This window comes from Erpetoichthys calabaricus, chromosome 8 (genome assembly GCF_900747795.2).
Source record: "Erpetoichthys calabaricus chromosome 8, fErpCal1.3, whole genome shotgun sequence".
NCBI lineage: Eukaryota > Metazoa > Chordata > Cladistia > Polypteriformes > Polypteridae > Erpetoichthys > Erpetoichthys calabaricus.
The window spans coordinates 4582480-4605878 of NC_041401.2; the positions used below are offsets into that span (position 1 = coordinate 4582480).

Sequence of the window (23399 nt, forward strand, 5' to 3'; positions counted from 1 at the left end):
TGCTTTCTGAAAGTCCAGATAAATAATCTCATAGGCTCCACTTTGATCGTATCCTTTTGTTGCCTCCTCATAGAATTCCAGCATGTTAGTAAAACACGACCTCCCTTTTCTGAACCCATGCTGACTGCTTAGAATAACTCCTGTCCTTGCCAGGTGTTGCTCGATCTTATCCTTAATAATTCCTTCCATTAATTTTCCTGTGATGCATGTTAAGCTTACTGGCCTATAGAAGACATTAAGAAGGCTAACAGAATGTCAAGTTATATAGCGCCTTGATGTGCGGAGTACAAGTCACAGGAGGTTCTGCTCAAGCTTTATAACACACTGGTAAGGTCTCATCTGGAGTCTCACTGATAAAACTTGGCAAAGATATGGGGGTGAAAATGTGTCTGCCACAGAAAGAGGAAAACGCATACACGCCCAAAAAAATCACTGACCTGATGTACCACATTACTGCGTTATTTAACTTTATAACTCAAAATCCCTGTGTAACTGTGTGAGCGTGTAAGCACACCTTGAACCCTATAACCCATCTGCCACTTTAAAACCACCATATACAGTATGGACTATGCTAATCACGCTCATACATACAGTTAGGTCCATACATATTTGGACAGAGACAACTTTTTTCTCATTTTGCTTCTGTACATCACCACAGTGAATTTGAAATGAAACAACTCCGATGCAGTTGAAGTGCAGACTTTCAGCTTTAATTCAGTGGGGTGAACAAAACGATTACATAAAAATGTGAGGCAACTAAAGTATTTTGTGAACACAATCCCTTCTTCATTTCAGGGGCTCAAAGTAATTGGACAAATGAAAGAACTGGAAATCAAATGTTCATTTCTAATACTTGGTTGAAAACCCTTTGCTGACAATGACAGCCTGAAGTCTTGAACTCCTGGACATCACCAGATGTTGGGTTTCCTCCTTTTTAATGCTCTGCCAGGCCTTTACTGCAGCGGCTTTCAGTTGCTGTTTGTTTGTGGGCCTTTCTGTCTGAAGTTTAGTCTTCAACAAGTGAAATGTCTGCTCAGTTGTGTTAAGATCAGGTGACTGACTTGGCCATTCAAGAATTGTCCACTTCTTTGCTTTAATAAACTCCTGGGTTACTTTGGCTGTATGTTTTGGGTCATTGTCCATCTGTATCATGAATCAATTTGACTGCTGTATTTAGCTAGATTTGAGCAGACAGTATGTCTCTGAACACCTCAGAATTCATTCGGCTGCTTCTGTCCTGTGTCACATCATCAATAAACACGAGTGTCCCAGTGCCACTGGCAGCCATCACACTGCCTCCCTCCACCGTGTGTTACAGATGATGTGCTATGCTTTGGATAATGAGCTGTTCCACGCCTTCTCCATTCTTGTTTCTTGCCATCATTCTGGTAGAGGTTGATCTTGGTTTCATCTGTCCAAAGAATGTTTTTCCAGAACTGTGCTGGCTTTTTTAGATGTTCTTTAGCAAAGTCCAATCTAGCCTTTCTATTCTTGAGGCTTATGAGTGGCTTGCACCTCGCAGTGCACCCTCTGGATTTACTTTCATGCAGTCTTCTCTTTATGGTAGACTTGGATATCGATACGCCCGCCTACCCCCTGGAGAGTGTTGTTCACTTGTTTGGCTGTTGTGAAGGGGTTTCTCTTCACCATGGAAATGATTCTGCGATCATCCACCACTGTTGTCTTACATGGACATCCAGGTCTTTTTGCGTTGCTGAGTTCACCAGTGTTTGCTTTCTTTCTCAGGATGGACCAAACTGTAGATTTTGCCACTCGTAATATTGGAGCAATTTCTCAGATGGGTTTTTTTCTGTTTTCACAGATTAAGGATGGCTTCTGTCACCAGCATGGAGAGCTCCTTTGACCGCATGTTGTCTGTTCACAGCAAAATCTTCCACATGCAAGCACCACACCTCAAATCAACTCCAGGCCTTTTATCTGCTTAACTGATAATGACATAATGACGGACTTGCCCACACCTGCCCATGAAATAGCCAAAGAGTCAATTGTCCAATTACTTTTGAGCCCCTGAAATGAAGGGATTGTGTTATAAAAATGCTTTAGTTGCCTCACATTTTTATGTAATCGTTTTGTTCACCGCACTGAATTAAAGCTGAAAGTCTGCACTTCAACTGCATCGGAGTTGTTTCATTTAAAATTCATTGTGGTAATGTACAGAACCAAAATTAGAAGAAAGTTGTCTCTGTCTAAATATTTATGGACCTAACTGTATGCAATCGCAGTGCTGCAGACCTCCAGTAGCTGGCAGAGCAGCCACCCACCTGATACCCCGAGTCCTAATGCTGAGCTCTGCCACTGAGTGCGCCACAGCAAGTCTGGCATTAAAGCGTCTGTTCTTGGCTCAGGGAAAGGCGTAAGGTGCCAGTGTCTAGGCAGGTAGCACATGAAATGATGTAATCGCTGTTTTAATGAAACACTGAGGGTTTTGCCAGTCACCATGCCAATGAGCCAGCCGCCACATACAGCATCATCACGTCTGCCAACGCTGCTTTGCCTCAAATTAAACAAATCCCAGACCACCGAGACATGACAATTGTCACTCTCACCTTGGCACCACAGATGGCTTGTGTGTTAATAGAACGTCACTGCTCAGGGTTCACAAAAGCAGCTTTATTCTCGCTAGGTGCCCTTCATGTAATATGAGTTCAGTCAAAGGCCCAATTACATTAGGAGAGCGCCACGCAGGTGCAAACATCCTGTTGATGTTGGCAAAGACCTGTCATGTGTTCTGTATGTACACCGACACCACACGAAAAGTGGATACAGCGCCTCGCCCGTCACTGAATGGCGGAATGAAGTTTAGCTGACATATTCCTGACCTGTCAGCCAGTTCTCTGAAAGGTGACAACAGGTAGCCGATATAAAGTGACAAAAAAGTTCTTCAGTGCCAATACGCAGCATTGGCCCTCGTAAAACAAAGCTGGACTACACTCTATGTGCCATGTTCATTACTTCTGGGGTGTCATATGCTTGTCATGTTATATACAATGGCTTGGTGATATCACTTAGTCCACGTGTGAGTCGTCACTCGTGCCTGCATTTCCCTACTTGATCAAAGGGCGGGGTGGGATGGGGGGGTGTTGTCCTTTCCAGGCTCTCCGTTTTTGTCTTTCGTCCGCACCACCCTGCCATTTACAAGATGGAGACTTTTGAAAACCCAATACTCCTGAAGACGGTGGCTCAGCGCTGTGGTGTGGAAACGAAAAGCTTTGAAAACACAGACTCTAATCTCGTTCTGATTGGTCCATGCTTATGATTACGAAGCCCTTCACTGATTGGATCGCACACATTACGTTTTCTCAGCTGATTTGCTCCCCTTACACTTGTGTGTTACTCTCACTAACAAATCCACCACATTATCAAACTAAACTTTGAGTAGTTAAACATAAAAGAAGTGGTGAGGCGGGTGGCCTTCTGCTGTTAGGCACCTCAAATCTGGAATACGAGTTTACTGATTGAAAGTCGCCAGGCTGATACGGTGGAGCACTTTAAAGAACCGCTAAAGACCCCATTAATGTAACATGGCTTTCTCACAGGCGGCACGGTGGTGCAGTGGGTAGCGCTGCTGTCTCGCAGTTAGGAGATCTGAGGTTCGCTTCCCGGGTCCTCCCTGCGTGGAGTTTGCATGTTCTCCCTGTGTCTGCGTGGGTTTCCTCCTACAGTCTGAAGACATGCAGGTTAGATTGATTGGCGATCCTAAATTGTCCCTGGTGTGTGCTTGGTGTGTCCTGCGGTGGGCTGGCGCCCTGCCTGGGGTTTGTTTCCTGCCTTGCACCCTGTGTTGGCTGGGATTGGCTCCAGCAGACCCCGTGACCCTGTAGTTAGGATATATGGATGGATGGATGGCTTTCTCGCAGCTTCATTTTAGTGTAACCCTAATTATCATTTTTATCGTATCTCCACAATCCGTACTCACCCCTACTTTCTCTGCTGTTCTTTTTCCAGTTTTCTGTGGTGCTGATTTGCGCCCCCACCACCTGATCAGGGTGCCATGCAGTCCTTCCATTGATGGATTGAAGGCCAGAGGTCCACATCATCATCATCATCATCAAATTCTTCCACGTGAAGTGAAAACCCTGAGGACTGATTGAGATCATTGATGTTATGTAGAATGCCCAGTAGGGGCTGGGTGGTCTCATGGCCTCAGACCCCCTGCAGATTTTGTTTTTTTCCCTAGCTGTCTGGAGTTTATTTTTTTTTTTGTCCTCCCTGGCCATCGGACTTTACTTTTATTCTTTCTTAATTAGTATTGCCTAATTTTATTTTTATATTTTGTCTTTTCTTCTCATTCTTCATCCTGTAAAGCACTTGGAGTTTCATCATTTGTATGAAAATGTGCTACAGAAATAAATGTTGTTGTTGTTATCAGTCCAGTTAAACCATTTTGGTTTTCGCCTTCACCTTCGCTGTTCTCCGTCTTTAAATGCAGTGTAGTGTGGAGGACACTTCATCTTGTAGTTTCCGCTGATGGTTGCATGCCCAGTGTAGGTAAATGGCTATGTGCCATCTTAACATATGGGCACAATAATGGGCACTGCCTGGGGGCCCCAGGAGCATAAGGGCCCACAATGTTTCTGACGCCTATGGAGATTTCTGTTTTGCTGTTAAAACAGGGGTCCCCATGCACTACTTTGTCTGGGGGTCTATGATGCTGGTAAGATGGCCCGGGTGGGTGGAGATGATTTTGTAAATGATGTGAAAATAATAGTGTGGACGGAGATCATTTTAATTAAAAAACACTTTGCAAAGCAACAACCTCCACAACGGTGCAAAGCCATGGAGGTCTGCAGCTGGATTCTACTGTCCCTGTTGGATGGAGCCACAGACGGACCCCTGGAGGAGCTCCAAGGTTCAGGTTAAAAGGTGGATTGGAGTCGGGAGGGGAGAAGGGCAACACTCAGCCTGGGAGGTTTGAAAGAAAGAAAGAAAGAAAGAAAGAAAGAAAGAAAGAAAGAAAGAAAGAAAGAAAGAAATGATTGTTTATTGTGAAGGCTATTCTGCTTAATAAAATGAAGCCTTTAGAATGTAGGACTGGAGTCTGGGGGTGGCACGGTGGCACAGCGGTAGGGCTGCTGCCTCACAGTAAGGAAACCAGGGTTTGTGTTCTCAGTTCCTCCCTGCGTGGAGTTTGCATGTTCTCCCTGTGTCTGTATGGCTGCTCCACTTTCCTCCCACAGTCTACAGGTATGCAGGTCTGGTGTATTTGCGATCCTACATTGGCCAGTGTGTGTGTCTGGGGTGTGTGTGTTTGCCCTGTGAGGAACTGGCGCTCTGTCCATGGTTTGTTCCTGTCTTGCACCCTATGCAGGCTGAGATCAGCAGATTTTATTAAAAACCCCTCACATCCCCCCATGGCACTGTGGGTAACAAAAACTTCAAGATTTTCACCAAGTGTGGCTGCAGGTATGTTGGTGGGTATGGAAGCAGATTTATGCAGAGTTATTTTCAATAAACTGCCAAAGCTGTAACACACTCGACATCAGAAAAGCAACATTTCCTTCTCTAATGCTCTTTCTTTTTAAGTTTCTTGCTTTTTACACACTCTGCTAAGTGTTCAGAGCATAACGTTTGCGCCCTGTGGTGGGGCTGGTGTCCTGCCTGCGGTTTGTTTCCTGCCTTGTGCCCTCTGTTGGCCGGGATTGGCTCCAGCAGACCCCCGTGACCCTGTAGTTAGGATATAGCGGGTTGGATACTGGATGGATGGATATTTGTGTGTGTGTTTGTGTATTTATTTATCTATTCATGTATTTATTTTGTGAAAACACAAAGTCCCCCTTGGGACAAATAAAGTTCTATCTGTCTATTATATAGTGCCTTTCATCTATCTATCTATCTATCTATCTATCTATCTATCTATCTATCTATCTATCTATCTAGTGCCTTTCATCTATCTATCATTTATAATGCTTTTCACATCTATCTATCTATCATATAGTGCCTTTCATCTATCTATTTAGTGCCTTTCATTTATCTATTATATAGCGCCTTTCATCTATCTATCATTATATAGTGCTTTTCACATCTATCTATCATTATATAGTGCTTTTCACATCTATCTATCATATACTGCCTTTCATCTATCTATCTATCATTATATAGTGCCTTTTATCTATCTATCTATATAGTGCCATTAACATTTATCTATCTATCATATACTGCCTTTCATCTATCTATCCATCATTATATAGTGCCTTTTATCTAGCTATCTGTCTATCTATCTATCATATAGTGCCTTTCATATATCTATCTATCATTACATAGTGCCTTTCATCTATCTATTATATAGCACCTTTCATCTATCTATCATTATATAGTGCTTTTCACATCTATCTATCATTATATAGTGCTTTTAGATAGATAGATAGATAGATAGATAGATAGATAGATAGATAGATACTTTATTAATCCCAATCCCAAGGGGGAAATTCACATCTATATAGTGCCATTAACATCTATCTATCATATACTGCCTTTCATTTATCTATCTATCTATCATTATATAGTGCCTTTCACATCTATCTATTTATCTATTATATAGCACCTTTCATTATCTATCTATTTATCTATCATATAGTGCCATTAACATCTATCATATAATAATAATAATAATAATTCATTACATTTATATGGCACTTTTCTCAGTACTCAAAGCACTATCCACACATGGAGGAACCAAGAAGCGAACCCACAATCTTCCATAGTCTCCTTACTGCAAAGCAGCAGCACTACCACTGCGCCACCTGCCTTTTATCTATCTATCTATCTATCTGTCTATCATTATATAGTGCCTTTCCTATCTATCTATCTATCTATCTATCTATCTATCTATCTATCTATCTATCTATCTATCTAACATGAATTGCACTCAACGGTTTAGTCGTGTTGTAAATCTCATACAGATAAACAAACTGCGTATTTGTGTTTTGTATTTTTTTGTACTGATAAAAATAATGTATTAATAAAATCAACGGGGAAGCTGTAGAAAATAAAATAAATAAAGTGAAGGGAGACCTAACTTGCAATATTATGTCTTAAGTAACAGATTTTAGACAAAAAAAAACTGTGGTATATATTTGAAGTGAAAAATGTCATCACTAAACTATTTAGCTTGACTTATTTTGGTTCAACATGATTATAATTTAAATGTAATTTAAAAAAAACGAATGAAACAATTCCATTTAATATTACTGATGCTAGACTTCTCTCTTTTAGGCAGGCAGAGTGTCACAGTGTGGTTAAAGCTTTGGACTTCAAACCCTGAGGCTGTGGGTTCAAATGCTCCGACTGGCACTGTCACTTCACCTGCCTGGACTCCAATTGGCAAAACAAAAGAAATGGCAGCAGATGTGCGTATCTCAAATGTTATGAAGACAAATAACTAATAACACTAATGTTTGATTGCATTCGTTTTACTTGTGGCTCTTTGCTCCTGGCGGTTTTTATGAAGGCTTAATGATTGGCCGCTCAGCTCAGTCGTTTAACCCTTAAATTACGGCCACTTTCTTTTTCACATTTAAGATGTGCTGTCCCCGTCAGTATCAGTTGTTTCAATAGGTAAGGCTATTTATGAATAATTGCTGTATTGCCAAAGTTACAATTCTATATTTGCATAAAGCCAGTGTATTTGCATATATAAAACACAACCTGACAAACTGTTCCTGATCATCACACACACACCCCGTCACACGGTGGGGAACAAAAACGTCCAAATTGCCAGTAAGTGTGGCTGAAGGGGGTTTGTGGTTATGGAGGCTGGTTTATGGTGGGCTATTTTCGATAAACAAACAAAACACCACTGAACACATCACCAAAGCCGCCTTTCTACTTCCACCACATAAGTGTTTCAGTTAAACGCTGAATTCAATTTTTGAAGGTGTTTGGATTATAAACAATAACCTTTATTCTCCTGACTTCTTTGTTACATTCAAATTGATTTATGAATTGTGTTCTGTGGTCATGGTGTAATAATAAATGCTATTAGCATGAATTGTAATGACTTGGTGTAATGTGACTATAATGTAATGAAGCATATAATAACAGAATATGAATTGTTAATTGCATTAATTCACGGACACAAACTGCACACTGCGCTGCGCTCCTGACGGGGTTTCGATGGTTAAAGGGGTGGCAGCTCAGCGCGGCCGCTAAACGTTTCGGAGAGCTCTGAAGGTTGCGTTTATGCCTGAAGCGTCCGCAGGGGGGGCGCGAGAGCGATTATGACGTCAGATTTGCATACACGCCCAAGCCCTGAAAGTACGCGCGCCGTGTATCCAAAGCAGTGAATTTCAAAGTGAGGCTGGTTATATGGGTGCCAGAATGATGAAGGGGGGGGGGGGCTAAATACGACTCAACGGGTCATCAAAAGTCAATCAAGACATACAAAATTATCTGAAATGTATTTGTTCATCATATAGGTCCCCCACACTCGTCCTTTCTTCACCAACTTTTTGGTTAATGGGCCTGACACTCCACCTTCTCCTTTTCTTCCTCTTAAAGTCAGTAATAGCAGGCACAGGTCTACTTCCATCCTAAACTGTGACATTGTTAGCTATGCGACACTGTCCACACACCGTCACTGACTAGTAGACTATCAATGCACCGATCGAACGGGCCGCCACAAAAATCAATGTGTTTGGGTCGCTCACTGCGCATGCGCTTTGCTGTGTGCGCGCGCAGGCTAAACGGGTGAGGCCACAGATAAAAGTCGCGAGTTTATTTAATGCAGCTGGGCATTGGCACAAACTGTTGGATTATTATTATTACTCATTCACTTTGCATTTACAAGTTTTGCTCGCTGGACACAAAGCCGTGCCCAAGTCATTCAACATCTTCCTTTCAAAATTTTAGTCCCATTATCGTGCAATATTTACAAACCCGATGGAGCCAATTCAAGGGCTCCAGACCTGGAGGGGACGCACGTCACGAACCCCCCCTAAAAGGCAGCACATGGCCGACCTCCCCTATACGCAAGTCTTTGGGGTCTCTAAGGAGTCTTGGCTTTGGCACCTGGAGGCTGCCGGTTCAAACGCGCCTCCCCCTCACTTTCTTTTTATTTTTATATACTTTGTTAATCCCCGAGGGTCACATTTTACATTTCCCTGTATTTGCTTGATGCTTTTATCCAAAGCGACTTACAAAGGAGGTCAGCATAATCGAGTAACGTCATCCTGAGGACTGATTTGATTAAGTTTGGCAGGACGGGCGACAAAAATGTACTCATCACAAGCTATAAAGCTAGAATAATAAAAAAGATTAATTAACAATATGACGGCCACCCACACAGACAAAAATTCATTCATAAACAATTGGACCGACATTCACAGAACAGGAGGCTCTTCAATCGCCTATTAAACACACTGAAGGAGTCAGCAGTTCGGACGGAGGTGGGCAGCTCGTTCCACCAACTAGAACACCTGATCCACCTGTCCTCCAATTAAAACAACGGACTGGGGTTTGGATGTAAAGGAATATATAAGCATGCAAATTAATAAATAAAAGAAAACTGAGAAAGAAACACATCCATGATCTACCGTTCGTGTCCCCTACTCGGGATGAGTTAAGAGAGGGCTGCGCCACCAAGCCCGCCGCTCCCGTTCAAGTCGGCCACCACTCCTCCTGTACTTTACTTTTCTGCTTCACGGTGCGTTTAAATCGTTTGTTAATCTTTTTTTCGGTAATCACTATATAAATAAACTGTACCACATGACCCCCCGGATGTCGAAACAAGAAGGCAAAACCCTTTCAATCGCCGACTTCCAGATGTTTTCACTGCGCACTTCCTAATGAACGGCGCCCCCCACACGCGATCCTTCGACCACCCATCCATTTTCTAAACCCTCTTATCCAGAGCGCAGGTTTGCGCCCATCACGCCATTTCGTTATTTCGCATCCGATCGATCCGCGCATTAAGTCTTTTGAGGCTGAGTACACCGCAGTCCGTCCAGTTTGAAACTGGAAATGCGGACGGCCCCATCAAGTTAGGACCAACTTTTCGGGCAGCGCGCGCGCACACACGCACGCGCGCAGATTCGATTCTCGTCCCCTTCTCTGTCGCTTCGGCGGTGGTGGCGCGGCGCGGCTTTTTGCTCAGGTGCAGAATCAAAGGGCAGAGCGTGTCACAGACTGAAGAATATTCAAAGCGCCATTACCTCCAGTCCCAGAAAGCGCTCCATAATCGAAGCTCCGCAGTCTCCTCGAGTTCGGCTCGCTCTGCTCAGATCAGCTCAGCGCGGCGCTCGGCATTCCGAATGGCGCGGGCTTCTCTCACGGAGTGGCAGCTGTCATCGGGTCAAGGTGAAAATCAAGAATTTACCTTCAGCATTAACAATTCATAAAGGCATTACTCAGAGCTCGCTTGGATTACAGCAATCGAGAAGCCCGCGGATCGGTTACGGGGAAGGGCTGTCGGCGCGGGCCACGAGGAAGGCGAAGCTCTTCAGGGAGAAGAAGCAGCAGCAGCAGGCAGGAGAGCATCGGAGTGATCAGGGCACGGGCTGAGGAGCAGCTGGAAATGGGGGATTACACCCATCAGAGACTGATTCGGCAATCCAGTAGGGGTCGGCTCTGTCAGATGAGAACACCAACGACTTGGCAGAATCCACCCACTGCCGTCCATTCAGTCTCCTGAGAATCTAAACTGGGGTCCAGGAGGAACTGAGGGAGCTAACTGGGGCCGAATTCACCTAAAACTGAAATCATACTGAGGATTCATACTGAGATCAACGAATTCTGCCGAGAGTCCAACAGGAACAAGTGTGAATGGGGGGTCCGCTCATTCTGCTGAAAATCCTAATCCATACCATGAGGGCTCAAATGTGGACTGAATTACTGAAATTCCGCCGGCAACCTTAGAGCTTAAATACATTTAGATCTCAGGCGCTCATCGTAAGAGTGATGACTAGAATCCATCCATCACGACATCACTGAGTGGGCCATGCAGTCCTGTCACTCGAGTGAGAACACAAGGCGACATCCTCTTATCCTGCAGACAATCCAAAGGGTGGGTGGGGGGGTTCAGTCTGCCAGTTATGAAGACAAAGTGGGCTCCAGGAATTCTTCTGGAAATCAAGACTGCCAAGTATCTAAGGGGCTAGGCTACCATCCAAGATTAGGTGATGGCATTCTGTCCTTCAAAGGTCAGTCCAAGATGGAATCAATTCCACGAGAAGAGTGCGTAAAACTGCCGTCTTGTCCATTATACCCAAGTGTGGAAACTGGCATCCTGTCCTTTAGCCACGTGTGGAAACTGGCATCCTGTCCATTACCCATGTGGAAATTGGCATCCTGTTCATTACCCAAGTGTGGAAACTGGCATCCTGTCCATTAAATAAGTGTGAAAAATGGCACCCTGTCCTTTAGCCACGTGTGGAAACTGGCATCCTGTCCATTACCCTTTACCCAAGTGTGGAAACTGGCATCCTGTCCTTTACCCAAGTGTGGAAACTGGCATCCTGTCCATTACCCATGTGGAAATTGGCATCCTGTCTATTACCCAAGTGTGGGAACTGGCATCCTGTTCATTACCCAAGTGTGGGAACTGGCATCCTGTTCATTACCCAAGTGTGGAAATTGGCATCCTGTCCATTACCCATGTGGAAATTGGCATCCTGTCTATTACCCAAGTGTGGAAACTGGCATCCTGTCCTTTACCCAAGTGTGGAAACTGGCATCCTGTCCATTACCCATGTGGAAATTGGCATCCTGTTCATTACCCAAGTGTGGAAATTGGCATCCTGTCCTTTACCCAAGTGTGGAAACTGGCATCCTGTTCATTACCCAAGTGTGGAAATTGGCATCCTGTCCATTACCCATTTGGAAATTGGCATCCTGTCTATTACCCAAGTGTGGAAACTGGCATCCTGTCCATTACCCATGTGGAAATTGGCATCCTGTCTATTACCCAAGTGTGGGAACTGGCATCCTGTTCATTACCCAAGTGTGGAAATTGGCATCCTGTCCATTACCCAAGTGTGGAAACTGGCATCCTGTCCATTACCCATGTGGAAATTGGCATCCTGTCTATTACCCAAGTGTGGGGACTGGCATCCTGTTCATTACCCAAGTGTGGAAATTGGCATCCTGTTCATTACCCAAGTGTGGAAATTGGCATCCTGTTCATTACCCAAGTGTGGAAATTGGCATTCTGTCCATTACCCAAGTGTGGAAATTGGCATCCTGTCCATTACCCAAGTGTGGGAACTGGCATCCTGTTCATTACCCAAGTGTGGAAATTGGCATCCTGTCCATTACCCAAGTGAGGGAACTGGCATCCTGTTCATTACCCAAGTGTGGAAATTGGCATTCTGTCTACTACACAAGTGTGGGAACTGGATTCCCCTCATTCAGCTGTGCATCCACTCCATGATCCAAGAGTGCACACCAGCACCCATCTTATTAATTTTAATTTTAATTTAATAATTTTTTTGCATTTATATAGCGCTTTTCTCACTACTCAAAGCGCTTAGCAATTGCAGGTTAAGGGCCTTGCTGAAGGGCCCAACAGAGCAGAGTCCCTTTTGGCATTTACGGGATTCGAACCGGCAACCTTCCGATTGCCAGTGCAGATCCCTAGCCTCAGAGCCACCACTCCGCCTTATTGTCACTCCTGGTTGTAGTCATGAAAACTGGAATCTGGTTCTTCAGTTGTGAAGGATTAAAACTTCCAGTTTCTTTAGGAATCCAACCAGGATAAGAACCCACACACCAAGAGAAAGCAACATCTAGTCCATGAGTCGATAGAGTCAATGGGACATCTGGTCCATAGGCCAACAGCGCTAACCAGCACTTATTTTTTATCCAGGAATCCAAGAAGGATAAGAGTCCATGAGCCAAGAGAAGGTGACACAACTCCATGGGCCAACTGTATGAATGGGGGGCTATCTCATTCAACGAGGGTGTCAAACGGCGTGGACTCATCGAGGTGTAAATCCAGCCCTAGAGATGAGAGATCCCGGCCTTCACTTTGACTTATCTGGGAATCCAACCAGGATAAGAGTCCATGGCCTGAGAGAGAGCAACATCACGTCCACCAAAGGGAACTCAACCAGAAAGTAACATCCAGTCCACTATTCATGTGGGAATCCAACAGGGACGACAGACCCTGAGCCCCATAGGCCGACAGTGTGAACGGGGGGGCTCTCTCATGTCAAGCCGATTAGCTGAGAATCCTTCCTTTAAGAGACGAGAGAGCGAGAGCCCTGATTACCTCCCTTCTATCACTCAAGCTGGAGATCCAGCCGAGCGTATCGTGTGAGACCCCGCCATTCCGGGGGGTTGGGGGGGCGAAGCTCAAAACTGCGAAGGACGACTTGGCCAGTTTCCTAAAGCCAGACTGAAATATCCGCCGCCCAGTTAGCAGCTAAGACTGGGATTACAGCCATGAGGGAGGAAAAAAAAAAAAAGAACAAAGTGGACCTGAAGAAAGCGAACACCTCCGTCGACTGGGGGGGCCGACACAGCACGATGGCCCAGGGGCTCGTTTGACTCCCTTGAGGCCCCCTGGACCATCAGGCGCTCGCTCCTGCCAGGTTTTGCAGAAATTGATAATTTAAGTCTAAAGATGGCCTTTGGTTGACATCCCAAAAATCTGAATGGCATAGCAGGGGTTTTATAAGGCACCCCACCGATGCCGCCTGTCATCCCGCTGCGCCGGCGATGTGACGAGGTGTTGGCAGGCAGACTGCAGCTTCTCCCATTTATTCCTACACGCTGATCTCAGAGCTCAGATCCTGACTGCCGTGGTCTTAAACCCACCGATTCTCTGCTGCTGACATCAGTTTCTCCAGTTTGTCACCCCCTTCGCCTTGGCTTTCATTTTGAATTTTTGTTCTGTAATGGGACGCGTGCAGCCGGGTGGGGTGGCAGCGGGCATCCACTGCGACGACACAGAGACCCCGATGTGCCATTCAGTGCTTGTCGGAGCCCAACCATAATGGAAGAGGACATCCTTGGACCTGCCGAGTCCACTTTGGGGTCTTGAGGGGCGGAGCCTAAGCAGGCAGCATTGGGGCCAAATCAGGAATCTGACCAGGAGGGGGCGCCAGTTTAGAGCTGGTGAAGTTGGAGGAAGACTCTCCTCCTTCTAAAAAGCATTCGATTCATTTTACAAAAGAATAACTGCCAGTCTTATCAATAATACTAGAAGAGAAATATTTTAATGACCCATCGTGGACCCCCAGCCTTAATGTGCCACCTACCTCGTTCCAATGCTGCCAATTTCCTGCAGACTCCTAACTCTAGCAGCCCCTTGCCAGGTAAGCATCCTATCAGTGCACACGTGTGGGCCAATTTGGACTTGCATAAATCTCACAGACAGGGGTTCAAAAAGGTGAGAGACAGCGTGAGTGGTCTGCCAACGCACGGCGGAGCAAGAAAAAGCAGGTAAGAGGAACAGCGGGGGGCCGACTCTGTGCTTTTTCTCTTTCTCAGACTCACCTGCTGCTCTTGGGTTACCTGTCAGGTGGTCTCCTTCATCCCATCCAGTGACACATTTCACTGCTAACCCCAAATGTCACATTTCAGGTGAGAAGCCGGTGACATTCTGACTGAGTGTGCCACTCACTGGAAATGCTCAGGCCTGTCCATGGCGCCCTCTATCTACCGCTTAGAGACAAACGTCCAAACTCAAACACTCGACTCGCTGTTTGCATTTTGTACTCCATGTGATGCCAACCACCTCTCTCTTTCTTTTCTTGAAGACCCTAACACACCTTATGTATCTCATTCTGCTCCACGGTGCCCCCTGTCTTCTTCACACGTGAATGTCTGAACTCCAATAAGTCAGAGTCCCTGAGAATGTGAGGGGCATCTCTGCAGCCCGGAGCCTCCACCCTGGTGGACTTGACTCTCATGGGCTCCAGTAGAGTAGCTGCAGACCTCCAGAGCTCCCGAGGTTACACCATAGTTAAGATTAGGATTGTGGGAGGAAGGCTACCTGACTCAAATAGTGACAACTGTCCGGTAGGTCAACTCCACGGAACTGGCAGATCCTCAGTGGACACCTCCCTCGATTCCTCTGGTCGCTCAGTAGAAACCAGCAAGAGGACCAAAACCTCCCGACGCGGACCTTCACACTCTTCCTCCAGCTTTTAAAAGCTCATTCAGCCCTGTGGCGCCCCCTATTGATTTTTAACATATACATTTTTAAACTGTAATATGCCAGACTCAATGTCTACCCAGCATCTGCCAGTGTGATGACTGAGCTCTCCTGACGCCGCCCTCTTCGCCTTCTACATGACATTCAAATGCCCGCTCTGATTTGTGGCGCCCCCCCGTCTTGCTCTTGTATATGAACGTGTTGAGCTCAGATATCTCAGAGTCCCAGTTTCTCCACAATAAATCAGCAGAGACCTTCTCATGCTTAGTCTGCTCCGCGGCGCCCCCTATCTTATTGTCACATACACATTTCTAAAGTCAAACCGTCCTGAGCCTCCATTTCTCTGGTCACTCATTATGAATTCTCACAGACTTTGAAAAGCTCATTCTGCTCTGTGGCGCCCCCTATCTTGTTATCGTGAATACACATTTCTGCCTTCCAGTACCCCACAGACCCATTTTCTTTCCAGTATAAAGCAGTGAAATGTCTTCTCAGCTTCGCACTTTCCTCTGATTTGCTCCACGTGACATTCAGATGCTCTTTCTGCTCTGTGGTGCCCCCTATCCTGTTCTCACATATATGATTCTAAAGTCCAACATCCCCAAAATCCCTGGTCACTCAGCTATAAACAAGGCAGATGACTGAGATCTCCTGTCACCAGCCTTCTCCTCTCCTACTGACTTTCTATGCCACCATTCAATGCCCCTGCTCTGTGGCGCCCCCTGTCTTAATCTTGCATCAGTCAAACTCCACAGAGCCTCCATATTCCCGGTCACTCAGTTTGCACCCTCTAATGTGACACCTGCCTTCCGTGTGACTTTTGAACACTCATTCTGTTTGTAGCGCCCCCTGTCTTCATACTGTGTGCACTCAAATACCCAGTATAAACCAGTTAAATGACTGGAATCGTCTCACCCTTCCCCAGATGCTCACTCTGTTTGGTGGCGCCCCCTCTCCTTCTGTAGGCCCCACAAGCCCGTTAATATGCCAGTTCATTCTGACCCTCGGCCCCCTGATGTCCACCCATCACTCACCACACCCACCGGCTGTATCGTGTGATTAATCTTGCGTTTCATTACGGTGGTGTCTTGGTGACTCGTAAGGCACTATATAATAGACCCCGAAACGATCACCTGACGTCTCCTACAACAAATATGAACAAAGCTCACAAGAGTCTAAGGCTTTGGACAGGCAGACGGCCACGGGAGCCCCCGCACTTCTCGACTGGAAAACGTCAGTGGTGGGCTACTAAAGCACGGGGGCCCCAAATACCAAAAGGACATGGGGGTGCCAGGCTGAAAGGGGGCACCGCATCCATTGCAAAAAAAAAAATGAGTAAGACACACAAGAATGTAGGAAGAAGTGCGGACTTGGTAACAATCCCCCGTTAAACAGAACCACGTGTGACTCCCCCGAGTCATTGGCCCCCAGAACCGCAGTCACTTTGGCGGTGAAGTGACTGACGTTCGGCAAGCTGCCTTGGACTTGTAGCCAATCTGAAGAGAATGTAATAAGCTGTTCCCCTTATTGATTCAATAGTGGTCCGTGTGGGGGGGGGGGGGGGGTACAGCCTGGACCCCAACTCTGGAACATTTCAACAAATTATGATCCTGTAGTTAGGATATAGAGGGTTGGAAAATGACTGACTGACTGACTGACCGACTATTTACTTATTACTTTTGCACTCCCTGTGTCAGAAGCCTTACTGGGACTGGCACTGGATGATCCGCTGCCACTTTCAGCGCGCCGAGCCGGGACACGTCGCCAAGTGAGCCAATATTCCGATTTGGAAAATATTGTTGTCAACATTTTTTTCTATAAAGAGGTCGGCACTTTAATTGAAATCAGGCGGCGGGCTTCTAAATGGACGACAATCTGTTTTCCTCCTCGTCACATGCAGTAAAGATGGCTCTGAATTAAACATCAGGTGCCCACCGAACTGGACAACCAGATCTGAACTTACTGGGAGGTCCCTGTGATGTGATATAGCGCCTTGTCATACGCCTGCTGGAATTGTCACTGGCAGGTTTAAGGGGCTGAGTTTGTGGCTTTGTGCCTTTCATCTGAAGACTTGCCCCCCCCCATCTCCCTCACACTAATGCCCTGACTAATGCATGGAGCGCTGCCCACCCTAGTGGTCCCTGTATATCCACACTGGCCTAGACCTGTCACACTAGTGCCAGTGAGGCTCTGTCTCTCAGCCCCTGCCTTGTGCCCAAGGTGACAATCCGTAAGCCAGTCAGACCGCCCACCAATCCTCCACAATCAGACCCACTTTCTCAGTCCTGCCAGACCCTCTCATCCCCCCCCCCCCCCGCCCCCCCCCCGATGCACTCACCTCACTGTGTTCTTACCCTGAATGTTTTATTTTCTTCATTGGACCCTCGCCATCTTGTGCTTTGCCCCTAAACACCTCAAACACAACTGCAGCACGGGGGCTCAATGGCACATCAGCTGCAAACAATGAAGAGCCCCGCCTCCAGCCCCATGTGACTCCGCCCCCCACCCACCCACTGTGCTGTCAATCAGCTCTGCACCAAACACACTTCACTGTACTTCATTCAGATCTGACGTCTGGACACCGGGGGGCGCCATGCCATCTCAGCACCTCCGTGACATTCAGCCCCTGCTTACTTCTTAAAGGGTGCTGTGAAGGAGCCGACAATTAAAGGCGCTATATAAAATCATTAGGCAGCACGTAACGTCAAGACAGATGGGCGGGTTTAGCATGAATGCACTCCCACGTGTGTGGACATCTTAATCACACACACGCGCGCTAGTTATGTGTGTCCACACATGGTCAGACCTGAGTGTACACACTCACCACATACACATGTGCACTCTGACCACACACAGTCTCACACACAGACACATTACATGCTTGGACGGACACACACACACACACACGATCAAAGAGAGATCCCCCAGCGCACACACACACACACACACACGCACATATGTACACACAGATAGAACATGGCACACAGGTGTCTACATACACATACACACACACTGGCAGGCCCACACACGCTTGAGCCTGCACACTCACAAGTCAGTATGTATGTCCACACACACACACACACGGATTTGCACGCTGCACTCAGTCCCACCTACACACACACACACACACACACACCTCAACAGGTGTCCACACACATGTGCTCAATGGCGCCCCACCCCAGCGCGCACACACACACACACGCACACATACATACAGACATGATGCACACAGTCCCACATACCCAGACACAACCGGGCACATAGACCCCCTGTGCCCCTCCATCTCACTGGGGTCACCCGCCACTCTCCATACCGTGCCTCGCCCTCCAGACTGGCACTCACCGTATTAAAGTTTGGGAAGAGTCCAGCAGCCGAACTCGTGTCCACCGGGAACGAAATGAAGGGCTTGACGTCCAGCGAGGGCTGCATCATCAGGGCAGGAGCTCTGGCAAGCGACGACAGTGTGCCACCCTGGCATGCGCTCCCTGGGCAGAGAGAAAACAAAAAGAGAGTTGTGGAGTCCCGGATGAGCAGAGCAGACTGGCCAAACATGGCCGACACACACCGGACAAGAGACACCTGGACGAGCATTCACACCAACCGGCCGGCCAGTCACCCCAAAAATCACAGTGAGGTGGAGAAGCGGCCATTAATGACCGATGAAGGATGGCCTGTCCGGTCAGTCAGTGGATTGTGTGCCAATGGCAGTGCTTGGGTGACTTCACAAAAGACAAAATGGCCACACGGGCCCAACATGGGAGGGCACCTCCAGAACACAGCATGCATCTCCTAAAGCGCGGGGTCACTTCACAGACCCCACAGTAAAGAACTAGACATGGACAGAGACCACCCACATGCCAGCCATCAAACACAAGCAGCTGACTGCCCTGCTAATGCCAGTGGAGAGCACAGATGCTTCTAGAAGCTGGCGCTGCCCGCATGTGCGGTGAGCCCTGTGACAAACTGGCATCCCGTCTGGGGTGGTCATGTCAGGCACCCAGTGCTGCTGCTTTGATGCCCAACAACCACAAAAGGCACCAAGTGGGTTTCAGAATGTTGACCATGAAAGGCGCTAGATAATAACTGACTGGAGACAAAGGGACTGCACATCAGCCCTCCATTTGATATCCAACGGCCCCCCCATGACCGTCCATGTGACCTGCCTACGGTAATAAAAATAAAAAAAACGTTTCTTTAGAATCCGAATCACGTTTGCTGGCCAAGGAGTTCGACTCCAGGGGGTTTCTGACGACCCCCCCAAGTAAAGTCACATGGCAGGCAGACAGACAGCTGAGGTCAGCGCGAGACATAAAGTGCAATAAATCCTGAGTTCGGCATTCGCTGCATGGGAGAATACTGTGAGGTAAGGGGGGGGGGGGGGGGGGGGGGGGGGGGGGGGGGGGGGGGTTGGGTGGGGTGGGGGGTGGATTGGGGGGGGTCCTGAGCAAGGATGGCTGAACTGGCCACTTAGGAGCTTGATGGCCTCTGGATCGGCTTGTTCTGTCGCAGTTTAGTCTTTAATGCCAGGCAGATGGCAGAACTTCAATCAAAGAGGTGGGGGCCGGGATCTGAGGGGTCACTGATGACTTTGTCCTGCCCGCTTCAAGACCCTCATGTAGTGCTGGTCCAATAAGGTGCATTGGAAAGGTTAATAAAAATTAAATTTATTATTCTTATTAGGTGGGAGGACTGGCGCCCATGATCTTTTTGGCGCACCCCACTCTCTGTTGTAGCCCCCTCCTTGTTGTGTTTAGCCGCTGGTCCAAAGCACACTGAGATGGCTGAGCGGAGCAGAACTCAATCGACAAGCTCCTGGGGGGGGGGGGGGGGGGTGGAATTAAAACCCTCAGCTGTTGCAGGAAGTCCATCTGCTGCTGTGCCCCTTTTAAGATGGAGGTCTATGGTGGGCTTCCTTGTCAAACCCCAAGTGATTACAGAGCCTGAAATGTGAAGGGAGTAGGGGGATGGCAGGTTATATTGGAGGGAGGGGCTCCTGAAGCCCACTGTCATCTCCACAGCTTTGAGTGTCCTTAGCTCCAGATACTTTAATAAATGATTTAGATAGGAACATAAAGAACAAGCTGGTGAAGTTGGCAGAAGATACCAAGAGAAGTGGACTGGCAGATCATTGAAAATCTGTTAAATCAACACAGAGGGGCTTGGACAGCAGATAGGGGTGGGCAGCTTTGTGACAGATGACATTTAATATCATTAAATGTAAAGAATTACATGAAGTACAAATGTGAGGTCTGAATACACAATGGGGAGGTCTGAAAATTGAGAGTCCACCTCATGAGAAGGACTTAGGAGTCATAGTGGACTCGACACTCTCAACTGGAAGACAAGCCATGAAGGAGGCTAACAGACTGTCAGGCTATATAGCACCTTGATGTGTGAAGTACAAGTCCCAGGAGGTCCTGCTCAGGCTTTATAAACACACTGGTGAGGCCTCATCTGGAGTCCTGGGTGCAGTTTGGGTCTCCATAAAGACATAGCAGCACAAGAGAAGGTCCAGAGAAGAGCAACTGGGCTGATTCAGGGGATGAGTTATGAGGAAAGAATAAAAGAGCTGAGATTAACGCTTGCATTAAGTTTGGGTCTTGTTAGGTGTGAACACGAAGGATTGAGGAGTCATAGTGGACTCAATGCTATCAACTGGCAGACAGTGTTCAGAAGCCATTAAGGAGGCTAACAGAATTTCAGGTTATATAGCGCCTTGATGTGTGGAGTACAAGTCACAGGAGGTTCTGCTCAAGCTTTATAACATACTGGTGAGGCCTCATCTGGAGTCCTGTGTGCAGTTTGGGTCTCCATAAAGACATAGCAGCACAAGAGAAGGTCCAGAGAAGAGCAACTGGGCTGATTCAGGGCTACAGGGGATGAGCTATGAGGAAAGAATAAAAGAGCTGAGATTAACGCTTGCATTACATTTGGATCTTGTTAGGTGCGAACACACAGTGGGAGGTCTGAAAATCGAAAGTACACCTCATGAGAAGGATTGAGGAGTCATAGTGGACTCAATACTATCAACTGCCAGACAGTGTTGAGAAGCCATTAAGAAGGCTAACAGACTGTCAGGTTATATAGCGCCTTTCAAATCTATCTATCTATCATATAGTGCCTTGATGTGTGCAGTACAAGTCACAGGAGGTTCTGCTCAAGCTTTATAACACACTGGTGAGGCCTCATCTGGAGTCCTGTGTGCAGTTTGGGTCTCCATAAAGACATAGCAGTGCTAGAGAAGGTCCAGAGAAGTGCGACTAGACTGAGTCCAGGGCTACAGGGGATGAGTGATGAGGAAAGATTCAAAGAGCTGAGCCTTTACAGTGATGACTGACTGAAGTGTTTCAGATGATGAAGGCTATACGTCCAGTGGGTCGAGACGGTGACTTTGAGGTCACCAAGAACACGTGGACACCGTTAGACACTTGTGAAGGGGAAATGTCACACAGAGACACCAGACACCTGGACTAAATGACCAAGTAGTGTGGTGGACAGGAGGAGTTTAGGGACCCTCAGAACTCGACTTGATGTTATATTGGAGGAGTTGAGCAGACAGGACTGGTGGGCTCTGGTGGGCTGAATGGCCTCTCCTCGTCCAGATTGTTCTCTACTCAGCTCCCCTTCCGTATAAAGACTTGTCACCATTCCTGATGTGACAGTTGTGTCGTCCTCGTATGTAAGGGGTGTGTCAGAGGGGGTCCCCTCAGTCATTGGTATACACAGTGAAGAGCAGCAGGGAGAACAGACATCCCTGGTGGGCTCACTTGCTGATCGACAGGAGCTGCAAGTTCAGTTTCCACAGATTCACCTGCTGTTTCCTATTTGCCATGAAGTCGGTGGGCCGGGGGACAGCGAGATGGGTGACCTTAGAGTGGAGGAGTTCAGGGACGATTGTCCACACACAGAAACCTTGTGTAGGTCCCTGAGCAGTTGAAAGGTTGCAGGTTGTCATGTAGACCCCCCATTGATGGCATCATCCACTCAACTGTTTAGTTGGTTGGCATACTGAAAGGGGGTCCAACGGGGGAACTGTGATGTCCCCCAGGTGAGCCCACACCTGCCCCTCAAATGTGCTTTTTTTTCAGCCAGCAAATCCACCTCGAGACCCTCCATTGGGGAAGATGTCACGTTTGAGAAGTCTGAACTCCCAAGTAGCCGCAGACCCCCCCATGACTAACAGCAGGACAGCAGGCAGTGCCACGTCGGCATCACTCGAGTTGGACCCTTTCCACCATACACCTCCATGGGATGACTTTTTAACGACAGGCATGTGCAAAAGTAAGTGCACCCCATGGGAATGATGGCCTTTTTCAACATTTTGGAACACGCAGACTGCCGAAGGTGACAGATTTGAGCAAGTGACACATCAGGCTGACACTCTCATAATCTCAATGAACAAACATGTAAAGTAAGCCCACCACTACATGTATAAGCACCCCATTAGAAAGAGATGTTCCAGACAAGGTGCCGGTGATGAGGAGCTCCATATGGAGTCTGCAGGTGGGCCTGGCTGTCTTATCTCAGAGGGTCCGGCATTCTCTTTGCTATTGGTGTGTGTTCTGTCACCACGCCAAGATAAAAGTTGCTCTCCAGGGCTCTCAGAAAGAAGCTTTTGGATGTCTAGGGGTCTGCCAATGGATTTAGAAAGATATCCAAAGGACTTAAAATCAATTGTCCCACTCTATGGACCTTCAAAAGTCCACCTGATGTCATTTTAGAAGAATGAAGTGGATGCGACCGGTGAACTTTGTTGCCCCGAATGGCCTGTTCTCGCCCAGCAGGTTGTTCTAATGTTGGCGTATGAGACCACCAAGAAGATTTGTCCAGGACTGGCCAGCCCAAGAGCTGACCGCTTGAGGCTAAAAGAAGCCCCCAAGAATCCTAAAATGTCATCGCAGGATCTGCAGGGAACTTTTGTAACAGTTGGTGTCAAAGTGCATGCAAGGAGTGTCAGGAAAAAGAACATCAGGGCATCGAAAGGCAAAGACCAGGCCTTGGACCACCATAACAGAAGACACGTCTGACTGCATTGAAGTGTGGAAATGTTCAGGTCTGGGGTTGCATTGGTCAACACATCAAAGTGGAGAACGTGAGGCCAACTGACCAAAAGCTGAAGGTGAACCAGATGTGGACCTTTCAATCCTACAGCCATCCAAAGGCTCAAATTGAGGGGGGGAGGGGCTATGGACTGGGGTGGTCCAAGCCCTGATCTGAATCCCACTGAAACGTTCAAAAGGGCAGAACAGGCAGGAAACCCCACAAACACCCTGCAATTATGGAA

At 47.2% G+C, this 23399-nt stretch overlaps 1 protein-coding gene across 5 annotated transcripts in view; it reads right to left on the reverse strand.

Moving 5' to 3' along the window:
- The window catches only part of znf385b (zinc finger protein 385B), a 426132-nt gene that overhangs the window by 69069 nt on the left and 333664 nt on the right, over window positions 1-23399 (reverse strand). For all 5 annotated transcript variants that reach the window (XM_051930663.1, XM_051930665.1, XM_051930666.1 and 2 more), the window contains one exon: window positions 18458-18600. In XM_051930663.1, coding sequence (XP_051786623.1) covers window positions 18458-18600 — 143 coding nt within the window. The remainder of the gene's footprint in view (window positions 1-18457; window positions 18601-23399) is intronic.